This window comes from Carassius auratus, chromosome 27 (assembly GCF_003368295.1).
Source record: "Carassius auratus strain Wakin chromosome 27, ASM336829v1, whole genome shotgun sequence".
NCBI classification, from domain to species: domain Eukaryota; kingdom Metazoa; phylum Chordata; class Actinopteri; order Cypriniformes; family Cyprinidae; genus Carassius; species Carassius auratus.
The window spans coordinates 15,194,586-15,209,868 of NC_039269.1; the positions used below are offsets into that span (position 1 = coordinate 15,194,586).

At 38.4% G+C, this 15,283-nt stretch overlaps 1 protein-coding gene across 2 annotated transcripts in view; it reads left to right on the forward strand.

Annotated features, from left to right (window-relative positions):
• Positions 1 to 1,625: 1,625 nt before the first annotated feature.
• Positions 1,626 to 15,283, forward strand: part of LOC113045629 (pre-B-cell leukemia transcription factor 1) — a 63,524-nt gene continuing 49,866 nt past the window's right edge. Inside the window, exons 1-2 of one of the 2 annotated variants that reach the window (XM_026206111.1) lie at positions 1,626 to 2,261; positions 3,386 to 3,459. In XM_026206111.1, the coding sequence (XP_026061896.1) occupies positions 2,074 to 2,261; positions 3,386 to 3,459 (262 nt within the window). In that variant the 5' untranslated portion in view covers positions 1,626 to 2,073. The remainder of the gene's footprint in view (positions 2,262 to 3,385; positions 3,460 to 15,283) is intronic. The other variant, XM_026206112.1, reaches the window with a different exon arrangement.

Consider the following 15,283-nt stretch of genomic DNA (forward strand, 5'->3'; position numbering starts at 1 on the left):
TTTATTGGTAATTATAAAGCCCATATTAATGTCTTATTCAGCTTGACCATATTTTAGATCCATTAATCCTACCCATACTTAAACTTAACAACTAACTATTACTAAGTAGCTTCTTAGTAATAGTTACTACTAAGGAGCTTATTACAGCAAAAGTCATAGTTAATAATTAAATAGTGAGAATTTATCCCCAAACTAAAGCACTAAATATTATATTTAGCGGTTTCATTCATTTATTTATTTACATTTTGCACTTTATCTGTCTTTGTTGGTAAAAGTTTTTGTTTAATAAACCATTTATCATTGCAATCAAAAAAGAAAAAAAGAAAAGAAAAGAAAAGTGTAAGACATGAATGTAATACATGAGCTCTGAATACAGTCATAATGCATTGAGTGATTTCTACATAATCCCTACCGTATCTTTTCTGCTCTCTGAAATTGATTATATTGCATGCAATAAAAAGTTGTGATATTACCTATACGACCAGTATATGTCAGCAGTCACCTCCTAAGTAGGACAGGTTAAAGTGGTGTCGTTTTTCACAAGGAACATAATGGAAGGTGACACACCTCATATGTTGAGCACGGGGATGAGACGTATGAATAGCTGGAGTGGTGCTTCTGGAATATTTGCTCCAGTGATGGGTACTCAGGCATCATTTAACACTCTCTTTATTGGTCCTTTTCCCAGCACCTGCAGCCAGAGCGTGACATTTCTGCCACATTCTGAGCTCCATGTCAATAGCCAGTGAATTTAATACCATTAAATAGACCACATGGAAGAGCAAACTGCCTGTCTGATCATTTTTCCAAGACACATTGCGTGATCATGGTGGAGGAGTAATGAATATATCTATCTATCTATCTATCTATCTATCTATCTATCTATCTATCTATCTATCTATCTATCTATATATCTATATATATACATACACACACACAGTATATACCCTCACCTTTACACTAAATGTTTACATGTGATATGATCATGATTTATTTGACAGAGCAATCTGCATGATACTTTAATAAACCCTGTAAAGATTATATGTATCAAATATGGTAGCCCTATCTGTGTTATGACATGTTGGGATTTTGACACAGACGTAATCTTTCAGATGGGTAAACTTGAATTAAACAGCTCTCCTCATTTTTACACCAGTCATGAATCTACAAATGTTCACATTTGAAGTTTGACTTCAATTTTGTATTGATTATATGTAAAAATGCATTGCAACTCAGTTCAGAAACTCCGAACTAAATAAATAAATTACTAAATTAATTTGGTCATATATTTACACTAGTGGAGTAATTTGAAAGACATCTTTAACGATCAATATCATTTACAGAATGAGATGACATGGAGCTCCAGTCGTGGTTGACGGTGGAAACGAGCGGACAGAGAGGCTTTATGCCAAGCACCATTATTTATTTTCATGTTCAACCTCTATCCATCACCGTGTTACCACCCTGTCCAGTTCCCGGCGCTAACGCCACATCTTAAAGCTTATTACGGCGACCCACCTTCCTCGGGAATATGATTGACGTATCGTGGAAGAAGCGAGGCGGGGCCAACAGCGCACTCTCGTCCAATCACGGCTGATGGGCGGCGCCCCATTGTTATGTGCCAGTGCTGGTGGGCGGAGCCTCTCGCTATGTGTCAGTGTTGCCAGCAGACCTGTGCGAAACAAAAGCACTTCTCTCCCCACGTTTAACGCCTTCAAAGCACGTCTTAAAGCTGTTCCAATCGTAAAGCTGTCAAAGGAAACAAGGAGTTGCGCGGCAGAGTCGCAGATTACACAGGATTACAGCAGCCCTTAGACTAAGTTGGGCTCTGTTGTCTTGGCTTTGGTGGCAAGAGCAGGAGTGGCTTGATCCTAAAGCAGCTCTCCAGATCAGATTTCACCCAAACCAGCTGTGAGAAGGAGCTTTGCATTTTCTCCCCTCTCTCCATGTTGTAAGCGCGCTCCTGACACCCAGAAAGAAAAGGGGGAGTGACGGAGAGAGTTCCTGAAGGAATTTTCCTTCTTCTAAGCGAAAATTGAAAAAGTCACCAGAGTCTAGAGAAAAGCGGCGAGGATGGATGATCAGCCCCGGTTGATGCACTCCTCTCACGGGGTGGGCATGGCCGGACACCCCGGCCTGGCGCAGCATATGCAGGATGGCACAGGAGGAGCGGACGGCGAGGGAAGGAAACAGGACATTGGAGACATATTACAACAAATCATGACCATAACCGACCAAAGTCTGGACGAGGCTCAAGCCAGGTATATATCCAAGAATGTATGCATGCTGTCTCTGTGTTGTTAACTTCATAGTAGCGTTAGTGCTTTATATTTTTACGCACCACCCGAAGCGCACCGTCTTTTGGCGTCTTCTTGCAAACTTTTATCTATGCGTAATTTTTATTTTGCGTTACAAACATGCTTCAGTCACCTCCGTGTGCTTTTTTTTTTTTTTTTTGCACAATCTCAGCTGTCTTCTTCTTCTTCCCAGATGCATCGTTTCGATTTCCAATTGCTCTGGATCTCGCAGGTTACAAATGGGAAAGCGCATTGATTCAGTGCCATATAGACTTACTACACGTTGCGGGTGGATTCAGTCCTAGTTTATTTATTTATTGGACTGCAAGCACCTTAGAATCGAGCAAAGAAATAAGCGTTACCAAGTATGCACATTTAAACATGTTTAATTTTACGTATTTAAAAGAAAGTCCATAACTGTAAAATGACAAAGTGGCCACAGTCTTTCTGTCGTCTACTCGTACGTTGTTAAATATGTTACTTTCCATACAAATATTCTATGAAATAAAACTCATTCATTTAGTTGTAATTAACTAGTTATTAGGTATCTAGTTCAAGACTAATTTACATGATTGAAGTGTTGACAAAAAATACTCACTTGACCCTACTAGCCTTAGCAACTGTCAAAACAGTTGAATATACAATAAAATAAAATACTTGCAGAAATGTTACTTTTGCAATAATACTTAAAATGGGGTTTGTAGAAATAACCACACATATTAAAGTACTCTTATGCTGATATGCACTTTATATTTGTGGTTTAATATTCATTTCAGTATGTGTTGTGCCCTTATATGAGAATTTGGTAGTAATTTTCCTTTGCAATCCAATTTATGATGCCATCTATGATGCACGTGAAATATTCTGACTTTTTTTAATTTTTTGCTCATTTAACACATGCATCACTCCCAAAAAGTGCTGCACAATTTAGAGGCATTTGTCAGCTGTCTTCTATCAAATGTTATTTGTAAAATACTCAAAAGAAGACACAGCAGACATTCCTTCTAAGCCTAATGTCTGTGTTTTGACAGTTTTGACAGGTCATGCATAGTGACGGCTTGATATTTATTTTCTGTTTGTGTTTTTAGGAAACATGCGCTGAACTGTCACAGAATGAAGCCGGCTCTATTCAACGTCCTGTGTGAAATAAAAGAAAAAACAGGTGGGTTTACCTGTCTTACAGTACATAGAGAACAGAAAGCAAAAAAGTTGCAAGTTCTACCCTTTGTTTAAATCCAGTTATCATATTAAGCTGAATATTGAAATATTGATTTATTATTATTTTTTTGCTACAGAGCTCTTTAATACAGTGATGTATTGCGTGTCTTGTGAGAATGTGCCTTATTAGATATTCAGATAGAGGAGAATTTGCAGTTAGAGTCAAGACTGCACTATGTCAAAGTTCTGATATTACAATAATAACACAAAAATTCACGCTATTCAGATAATGTGTGAGTCATACCGCACTCAGATTCCTCAGATAGATAGTTATTATTATATTGTGTGCTAGGATTATAATTTTTGCAGCTGAGCTGAAGTGAATTACTTAATACAGCATTTTACATTGTATTGTATCATTGGTTATGTTATGCTGCATTGAGCACTAAAGATGAGGCTTTTTCTTGTGTTATTTTACTTTTATAGCCTACAGTATATGAGAATATCAATGTCTTTAGTTTGAAAATAGGATTTTAGAATGTTATTTTACTCATTAAATTGCAAAAAACATTCAATTTTGCCTGTTAACTTTAAGTTACTCTGCCTCATGGTTTTGATAATGCTCATCTGAGTTTTATAAACTCGACTTCTTGCGAAATACTCTTTTTTTTTTCTTTTACTGCGCTGTCTGGCTTGATGCAAATTCTAAATTGTTCATGGATATATTTTGAAGGTTTTGTTTGATTAAAATGTAGCTGGTTGAGTAAGGCACTTTATGAGCAGTTTAAAAAGTCCACCAGAAGCGCTATTCATTAGAGTGAAATGAACATGCTGTTTTGATTATGCGATTGTCCCTGAGTGAAGGTTTTTCCGAGGCAGATTGCTACAATGAGAAACAACAAAAAATTGCAGAAAAAAACTAAACAAAAACACTGTCCTATCTTCCTTCTAATTAGCCCCAAAGTGTAATTTACAAGGATTTCATTACATTGTAGCTGAATTTGGCTCTCTGCCACACTGTCTAAAAGGCACTGCAGTGGAGAGGTTCCCCCCTCCTCAGTGAGATTCTGACCGACTGAAAAGGGCTTCAGAGGGCCACTGTATCCACGATCACAGGGGCCTTATGGCACTAGGTTCGCTTTTTTTCCTCCTCTTGTTTAGCAAGGTTCTCCAAGAAGGGAAAGAGTTATGCCTGGCTCTTTTGAACTGTCTGGCGTCACCCGGGGTTCACTCAAAGTTCGTTTCCAAGATGAAGAACAAAGTGACTTGGACCTCTTCCTGGCTTTTTGCTCCTGCTTCTCTTCCCACAGTTCCTGGCAACCAGGAACCTGCAGGGCTTTTGACTGGAGAGATGAACCCGTTTAGACTCCAAACATGCTATAAAAAATGTTCAATTATAAAGATGGGGATTTTTTTGGTCAAATTATAGTTGTGATGTCGCGGTGTGTAAATGAGTTGTTTGTTTGGTCTATATTCTCTTCTTTTTATCTCAGTGTACAGTGTGAGAAGCCACCCCCTCCCCCCACACACACCTCATGTTGAGCTTTTGTTTGTTTTCGAACACAGCTCTGGTGTTGTTTTTGTCAGGGGGGGTTCATCTCAGCTTCCTCGCTTGTGCCGCGGTTGCTTTTCTCTCTCAGGACTTCATTAGGCGCATCGGATCATCAGAATCAATCCTTCTTGCATTTGATCAGTGTTTGTGTAAAAATATTAACATCAGCTGATTCCTGTTTTTTTTTTTTTTTCATTTTGAAAACACAAAACAAGTTTGGGCTTTCCAGTTGTTGAAGGAAGTGGGAGGAAGGATATTGTAAAGACACACACACACACACACACACACACACACACACACACACACACACACACACACACACACACACACACACACACACACACAGATATACATATTAGTGCGCTTTTTCTGAAACTAATTGCGATTAATCCCACCCAACATTACCGTTTTTAAATATACTTTATATTGCAATAGTTTCACATTCAATCTTCAAATGGATGTACAAAAACATAAATACAGTATATTTTTAAATATTTGTTTAATGGCATCTTTTTTGTATGACTGAAGGCCAGTATTAGTGATACCAAAACCGATCTCTCTATAAAATGACCCCCCCCCCCCTATATTTAACCATTGACCATGCCCATTCAACATAACAGTATAATGGAGAGCTATACATTTTACTGTAAAAAATAACTTCTAATTTAAGTGAACTTAAAACAGTTTCCACATAAACCATTTATAATAAATCTCATATTTACTTGTGTCCTTCAGCAGAAATATACAGAAATTGAAATGATCAAACACTAAATTCTAAATTAAACATAGATGATTCCTTAAAGCAATAAAATACCTTCCTCTTTTTTTTCTTTGTCCTTTGATTAATAGACGCCACAGCAGCTGGTTTTAAGGTTGTTTTGGCTGCTGTTTCTTTAGGAGCTGCCACTTCTGAACGAGACATGGATCTGACATGCATTATATTTTTTCTCAACTCTTTTTACCTTTTCTGACCCACTTCAGGTCTTAAAGTCTCTATTGATGAGCTGAAGAGTTAAATCGGATGTGTTTGATGAGTTAAACAGTGCTGGGCTGCTCCACGGCAGTTTGGAAAACCATTTCAGAGACATATTTTTAAATGTGACTCATATGAAATATATTATATGCATGCACAGTTTTAAGGCAGCTTTAATCGCCTTTTTGGTAACTTCATGACTTAACTGACCACAACATTGCATGCACATATTTTATTTCGCACTTTGATATGAAAGGATACAGGCTACCGCGCGCCGGGTTCTTTGTGTGCAATTAAAGAGCACACGCTTCGAGCAAAGTACTGTTTCCGGGCTCGCTTGACTTGTTCCTTGCGCTGAAGTGAAGTGGAGTGCGCGCCTGAAACGTCTCCTGTTCAGATGTAATAAATGCACTTCTTATCAAGAGAAAACGTGACAGAAGCAGCAGTGAGTGGGGTGACCAACCCTACTGTAGCCCCGCCCCTTAGTTAATTGCGTTAAATATTTTTAACGTGTTAAAATGAAAAAATTAATCGCCTGCGTTAACACGCTAATTTTGACACCACTAAGATATATATATGTGTGTGTGTGTGTGTAAAATAAAAATATATTTGTTTTATTTAATCCATCAAACATTTACAAACTATTTCAGTAGTTTTTCTATTTTTTTTTTTAGCTCTGGCCTGGGAATTGAGAGAGAAAAAAAGATTTTTGGTGCTTTAACAGTAGATTCTATTGATAGTAGCCTGGTAGTGACTTAAGAAAGCACTCCGAAAATAGAAAGAAGAAGAAGAAGAAAATAAAAGATTCAGTGTTTTTAGATGTCAGTTTCTAATACTATTGAAAATGCTGTCGGGAATTTTTTTAAGCAAACAGTGAAAATAAAAGAACTCAAGCCCTGATGGTTGATTTGAAAGGTCCTTGTACATTAAACCCCCCTGTGCTCTCTCCTACAGAATTAGCCATGAGCTGCACCTCGGTTCACTTCCGTCTCTTTTTAATGTGAGGGTGTAATTTCACACTGCACAGACAGACACCACTAAAAATCCAGCGCCGCCACGGAGAAAATGGCTCAAACCTCCGCCGTGACATTTACTGCAAATGTGCTGAGCGCCCAAATGAGAGCAGCCACCATTTTTGTCAGCCCTTTTTAATTTTTTTTTTTTTAATAAAGAGTCAGCCTCATTCATGGTTTTACATTGTTGCAGCGGCAGAGTCCCAGGTGGATTCCAGAAAAGTGAGGTTATTAAATCCATAGCAGGTCTGTTTTGTTGAAATGGCTGGGGTGCTGTGGAGCAGTGGTGTCTTAGCTTTCATAACAGACTGTGGAGGTCATGGAGCCTTGCCTCAATGAAACAGTGGCTCTGTGTTTTTAAAAAAGGAACTTTTTGTGCTCACAATAACCTTGATTTACAAGAACTTTGAATGGTTGGATCAACCGCGTCATCACCTCGGGCACCTCAGCCTGCTGCCTTAAGCACAACTCGTAATTCCTATTCAGACACGACACAGTTTCTTCGACAGGAACAATAAATTTTCGCTCCGCTAATATATTTCATCTGCAGACGTGTTGAGAGAGCACGAAATGACACGGCTCCTGTAATTCTTTGTAACCTACGGCCGTCTTGCCGAGATTGACACGGCTGCGAGTTGCCCGGTGCTCACCACGTGTTGCATGGCGGCGTGTTAGTGGCGTCGCAGTGTTGACAGCCGTGCGGGGGGGAGCTGTGGTGATGAGTCCTCCTCTGGCAAGCAGCTGACAAGCGGGGCAGTACGGTGTGCCAGCAGCAGACAGAGCCGGCCTGAACTCCTGACCTCGCCGTGTATTTTTACACAGGGCCTGACCGAGCTTACATGGCACAGGCCGGCGTGCGCGAGTATAAACAAGTATTGCAGCTCACGAAACAGGATGTGATGCGGGTGGGGGCTATTAAACAAGGCTGCTTTAGCACCGCAAGTGTTTGGGATTATTTAAAGCCTTCATGTATTTGTGTACACTGAATGCTCTTGGAAATGCAAGGCCGCTGTGTGTGTGTTTGAATTGGGTGAGTGGCACATATAGATGCCTGCGTTTGGAAACGTTGACATTAACTTGAAAGTTTGTTGGTATCGGGTTTCAGCTCCTTTTACCCTTGGGGCTTACATCAGGCCTGTTTCACATGGACATACATTTGCCCGATCATGAACAGAGCTTCGGAAAATAAACTTAAACTTAGCTTGAACTCGCTGAACCGTAGAGGGTCGATGACAGAAAAGAAAAAAATGCCACTAAAAAGAAAAGGAAAATTATTTTGTACATCATGTCAGGGTTAGAGTTAGTTCAAGCTGGTTACAAAAGTAAAAAAAAAAATGTATGTGTTGTAACTTAAAAATTCAATACATAGTTGAAGTAATGTATTGTCCTAGTCACAAAATCCTAAGGGTTTGCAGGGGTTTTATACCCTTAACATTTATAACGAAGTGTAATTTTAAATTAGAAACATTCTCCTCATAGTATACAGGTATTCAAATCATTATATCTATGATTTGGATTTTTAATGTATTTTTAATAGACAGACAAAAATGAGTTATGTCATTGACCCTACTTCTGGATGGATCTAATTATATATATATATAGTAGTAAGTGTATTTTTTTACATATTGTGATGAACATTTGACATTTGAATGAAGCGGATTATCAAAAAAAAAAAAAAAAAAAAAAAAAAACATGCATCCATATGCATAGATTTATTGTTTACAGTAAGATCAAAAACATCAATTTTTCCAAATCGAAACATCCCATTTCATGTAGACTTCAGAAGTTCTTTGAAGGTGGCAATCAACATATGATGCTTTCTGGCATGTGCATTTTGCTAAAAGCAGTATGGAGATATTTGATACACTGTTATCATCTAACCCGGCACGTGCAGACACTAACAAGCATGTCCTTACTTGTATCTCATGTCAAATGAGTGATAGAACCTCACACGCATCTCACACTTGTCTCAGAGTAGTGATTCATTTACCTTTAACAGAAGATCCAGCTGCAAAATCTTACAAAATATCTTTTAACATCAAAATAAATGTCTTTCTTTCATATATTAATATAGCCATTATGAGATGAGAAAACTAGTAAACAGAGTACATTTTGTAAGAGTTGTATTTTGATGTATTACTCTTGTAATTTTTCACATATTTATTCACAGCGTTCTTTTACCTTTATTGTAGCGGTATCAGTGCTTGCAACACCATGCTTAATAAAGTTTGGGCTTCATTCCTTAACTCATTTGTTCTTTGTGCGCCACGTAATTTTAGAGCTGGCAAGATATCTAACGACCGTCGTGGTGAATTGTGGAGAAATATTGGGTTTGCTACAGCTACATGAGGGGAGTCTCTCCTCCTCCTGTTTTATTTGGAACGTGATTGCTAATCATACTTAGGGCCGTTGGAACGGACATGCCTCAGTAGCAGCATAATGTTTCCTGTGTGTTTCTGTTATTACCCAGCTTCAAGTCTAAACTCACTCGCAATTAGAGCTCCTTATAAATTATGCAAATGATGACTGGCGTAATTGAGACATGTTAATCATGTTTTAAGAGCCTAATTACAGAAATGTATAACGGAGGTGGGAGTCTCTAATTAGCTCTGATAACAGGTTGCCCGTGTGAATAGTGAAGAAGCGCTTTTTGTGTGGGAGGTGTTTTCCTCCTGCGGATGGTCAATAAAGGAACCCAAACCCTCATTTTATTGGAATAATTATTGACATGGCTTAAGGTTATGCTGGGCCTGTTTGAAACTGTTGCATTTCGTACCTACATTCTGTACAGAGTCTTGGCTGACGACATCATGTTAATATTGTTTCACATTGCTTTAGGATCAAAACCTTTATTTGAAACCAGCCCTCCTCCTTTCCTGTACGTAAGGTATCACAACACATGAAGTTAATCATCAGCACTCAGCAGGATTTTGCACTCGAGTAGAGCTGCATGATTTGGAGAAAAAGTCTTATCGTGTCTTATGTGATCAAAATTGTGATTGCGCTAAAATTTTTCAAAACTCCATATTTTCTGTGCTTTATGAAGGGCTGCACAATTTTGTGTTTATATAGCATTAATGTTGTTATTAATTATTATTATTACTTAATAAAATACGAAACAAAATACGAAATATTTAAAATTGTAATATTTCACACAAAAAATAAGCACAAATGTAAAATTACAAAATGAATTCTTAATGGCTGTCTTAATATCTTTATTTTTAAATGTTAAACTGTCAAGCTTTTTATTTTGGCAGAAAATCGCAGTGGGGGCCTTAAAGCTTCTCTTTTGTTGACCAAAACTGGTTTATAAGCACTTCTCATTCATTACAAGTTTGAGAAGGTGGTTGGCATTTATTGCAATCCTAACATTATAATCGACTTAAACTCTGAGCAGATGCAGAGATGGAGTTTGTGTGAAGCAGCATTTACTCGGTTCAAGCCGCTTTGAGACCCTGAAAACATGAGTTGCTCGTGTAAAAAGAAAACAGTGCCATGCTATAATTATAACTATAAATATAACTACAGTATAAATGAATAAGGAACATGCCGTTTCTCATTCTTGCATGAATTGGCTACTAATACAAACTGTTATGTTTGTTTTAGTGTAAGGCACGATAATCGTAATGGTCATTTAATATTTCCTTTCAAAAGATTTGAATGCATTTAAAGTGCATTAAAGCATGGCAGCGCTGGCCGGTTTGGATTTCTACAGCATCAATGCCAGCCATTCTGCAAACTGAGCTTTGTTCATAGTTGTCTGACAGATATCATATTCAGAGCCATTACAGCGAAAACATCTACTCACTTATTGGATTAAAAATTGCTTTAGAGAGGAAATTTGCTTGCAGATGCGACGGAGCTTCTTTTTTTTTTTCTCTGTCTGATATTAGTCTGTGGTGCAGTTTGTAGCTCAGTGTAAAAAAGCGAATTACAGTAAAAGGCTCTGCAGATGCTATTATTGTCTCTGTGGAGTCAGACTCAGCCCCTCAGCGGTGCAGTCAATGGCCGTGATCCATATAAAAGCATTAGGGCTCTCTCTGCCACCAAATCCTCATCGTTACAAACACATTTCAATTCATTCATTTCCTTACGTGTCTTAAGTGTAAAAGGCGGTGCCGTTTTCAGCTACGGTTGCCATACCAACACCACAGGAGTTCATTTAGTTTAATTCAAAGGCCGGCGATTGCCGCTCTCCCGCGTCCCGCTGTTTGATTTTGACGACGGTAGCGGCTCAATACATAAAAGACCCCCCTTTATTCCCCCCAGCCATCAGTTCCCCCCCTTCTCCCGCTGCTGTGAGCAGTCAAACACAGACTGGCGAGCGCCCCTTCCTGTCTCGACTTAGTAAAAATGACACAAATTAATATATGCTACTTAAACCAGACCAAGATTAATGGCCGCCTTTCGCCGCAGTTTAGGAACACTGTCAGTCGACACGCGCTCATTGGACGGAATCAACATTTATTCGCTGTCGTATCCTGTATTCAGAGAAACGTGGAGAGATTGAGGACCTGCACACACACACACACACACACACACACTCGCACTGAGTAGCTGTGTGACCTAAAACATCCTGTAGACTCTATTCACATCATAAAAAAAGACTTTTACACACGTTTTCATTTCATAGATCGTGTGTTAGCGTAATAAAATGACACTGATATCGTCTACCTTTGTTAGATTTCACCATACAATTATAGTGTTGCCTCAGCCACGTCTTAGTATTTTACTTGAGGGAATGTCTCAACAGGGAAGTGTATTTTCATATTCATTCCATATACTTTAAGCTAATGACATGAAATACAGAGTGTGCTGGGGAAGAGGCATGTTGCCTGAGTGGTTTAGCATGTAGTGAATGTTTCTAATGTAGATTAATGTAATGCTATTGGCGTGGTGTGGCTGTGCTAAAGATCCCTTCCACTCTCTTTAATCAGCAGGGGGGTTAGATTTTACAGCGGGCGAGGAGATAGAGTCGAGGGGTGCGGGAGGACGTGTGTCGTTATGTGAAGGTAACGCATAGCTATGAGTCGCTCTCTTGCCGTGAAATATTCTAATTTATGCTAATGAAGCTGGCGCTGCCGTGAGAAACAAAAGGGCTGGCTATGAGCCTGCGTAACCCCCTCCGTGAGCACATACATGAGTGTACATATTTTCTCTCCGCGAGAGTGAAGGAGAGACATGATGAATTAAGCCACCGTCCTCGGTCGTGTTTCTTTCTGATTGGCAATGCTTTAAAGCAGAAATAATTCTAGTTTTAGGTCTGGTTATAGATAGAATTTTGTGGGTGAATGATGAATTCAACTGTGAATTACCAATTTTACCATTTTCATGAAGAACTTGTTCATGTGGATTTTCTTGAGGCGTACTTTCATAAAGGATATATCATGAAAACGTTGGCCTACATAATGTCTTTTGGTTGGTATATAGAGTACAGTGTATACTTCAGTACATTTTATTAATGCATTTTAATATATATTTCTAATTTGAAATGTAACGGTTTTAATAAAATTAGATCAGGTTGAATAAATGGATATGTACTACTTTTATGAACAAAAGTTCATACAGTATATATTGTAATGTTACAAAAGATTTCTATTTCAAATAAGTCCTGCTTTTTTAAACTTTATGTTCATCAAAGAATCACTCTGTGTGTTTGTATATATATATATATATATATATATATATATATATATATATATATATATATATATATATATATATATATATATATATACATATACAGCAGCACAATGGTTCTCAATATTTATTATAATAATAAATGTTTTTTGAGCACCAACTTGCCAGATTTCTGGCACTGGTGGGCAATTCAGTTTCGCCATTGCAGGAATAAATTAACTTTTGAATATGTAAAAATATTCGTCCTGCACCACGTTGTTTAAATAGCAAATGCATTTGCGCCCATTATACATATGGCCCATATTCTTTCTTTCAAAAAACATTAAACAATCTTATTGACCCAAAACCCTTAAATGGTAATATATATATTATGATATTATATATATTATGAAAACTCACATTATGTCTTTTTATATAAAAAGGGGTCTGTATATACTCATGTACGTTTATGTATATTTTTGCATTTTACTCTGAAAATGAACATAAATTCAAGTACATTACTTTTGAAGATTACTTTGAGTTAAAGTTCTAGAGTCAACGTTTTCAAAGTTGTAGAACTTAAATTAAATAGACATTTTTATAAGTTTGTCATCAGCAAATAAATTAGCAAAAAAACAATGGCTGTTTTCAAAAAGGTTTCCCAAACATTCCCCCATCTGTCATTGGTCATTAAAACAGATAGCCCCGCCTCAAACTCACACCATTGGTTGAACCACTGTTGGCATGTCAAACAGGTCGAGAAATGTTTTGATAGTGCCAGAATGTTAAAATTTGTTGGAGAAAACAATCAACCACATACGCTTTAAGTTGTGACAGGAGAAAATGTTTTAACACGCAGCAGATGCGGCTGAATGCAGGCCCGAGTGCGGAGGAGCAGAGCGTGCAAGGGGAGCACGAGGAGGTGGATTTGGATCACTTCCCAACATGGTGGCCAGTGAGCGCGTAGGTAGCTTTTAGCACAGCGGGGTAAGGAGCAGGAGCTTTAGCAGGGGTCAGCGCTCACCACGGCCGCCTGGCAACACCACACACACTGAGGAACCGTGACACACTATGCCCTGAACACTCAGGCAAGCTTAATCGAGGGGAAACAAAGAGCCCCCATGTGGCAAGGAATTCAAGGTCTTGCAATAGCTCAGTGGGCTTCCCCTCGAAAATGCGCTAGGTGAAGAATGAAATGATTCGAAGGCAATATGGTGCGTTTGTGAATTGCAACACAGTCACCTTCTGTAATTATGTGGGTGGTAATTACTTCCTGTATGCTGAACACAAAATGTTCAATAGCGTCTGACCTTGAGGACGCAGGTCTCGCATCTTTCGGTTAATTGCATGTTTGCTATTATAGTTAGTTTCTAAACTGAGAACTGTTTGTGTAGTGTATGCTCACTGTCCCTGAATACACACACACACGCGCGCACACACACACTCCTGATTCTCTCTGTTTGCCAGCTTGCCTTTGGCAGAGTTAGTTATGGACAGTTAACTCCTGGAATCCTATTAATGACTGTCATTTTCCGTTTTTGCCTTTTGCATAATCAGCATTGTGCTCCGCTGTCCTACATAACCACTTTTAGCAGCTCTTGTCTAGTAGGTCTTCTGTTGCTGAGAGCACAGATGGAAACATGGGTGGCAGGTGTGTGTGTTTGTGTGTGTGTGTGTGCATTTGGGAGTAGGGGAGGAAGAAGGCTGTTCTAGTGATATATTGCATTTCAAGCCTCCTGCCAGAAAAAAGAACAGTAAGATGTCAAGGCATGTGCAGTAGAGTTTACCTCGACCTGAAGCCAAACCTTCGCCATCGAATCCTTATCGACTGGAGAACTCTCATCGGAGGCTTGTGCCGTCAGGCTAGCTTTTGACATTGTGTTCTCTACCCTACTGACTGTGTTTTTTTTGGAGGATGAAGCTCTGAGTGCCATTATAAAAGACTTGATGGCCTTTCTTTATTTATATCTGCTTTAAACAGGAACTCACTCTGAGGTGATTGTCTTTTCCCAGAATATACATCCAATTCAAAGTAGGGCTGCTTGATTTGGACAAAAAGATCATATTATGATAAACATATAACATCTCACACTAGTTGATTATATTATATTATATTATATTATATTATATTATATTATATTATATTATATTATGTGATTAGGGCTGTCAGTTTAACGCATTCACTTAATTAATTAGTTTTGAAAAAATAACATTACTGAAATGTTTTAATGCAGTTAACGTACTGGCCCCGACCCAAGACCTGTATGTCATCTTACATTGATGCAGGGCAACAACTTCATAAACAGTGCAGTAATACATTACTTAGTAACACGTTACTGTAATTTGATTACTTTTATATTAACTTAGTAGTAATAGTAGTTAGAGTATAGTTACAAGCCGAGGTCTCTATATGTTGCTGCTGCGTTACATTGATGACAGAATGCAGTGTTTTATAATCTAGAGATTGCTCCCGCGGGACCCCATGCAACGTGGGACAAGATGGGCGAGTGCTGGTGCGGACGGGTAGACACTCGTGTGTGTGTGTATGATTCATGGGACTTCCGCAAAATATAAAATATCTAAAACCAGTAAATTGTTATTCATCTTTTGCACAAGAGCAACATGAACTAATATAATATGTAAACGATTAACAGATGCAAGCATATGTAGT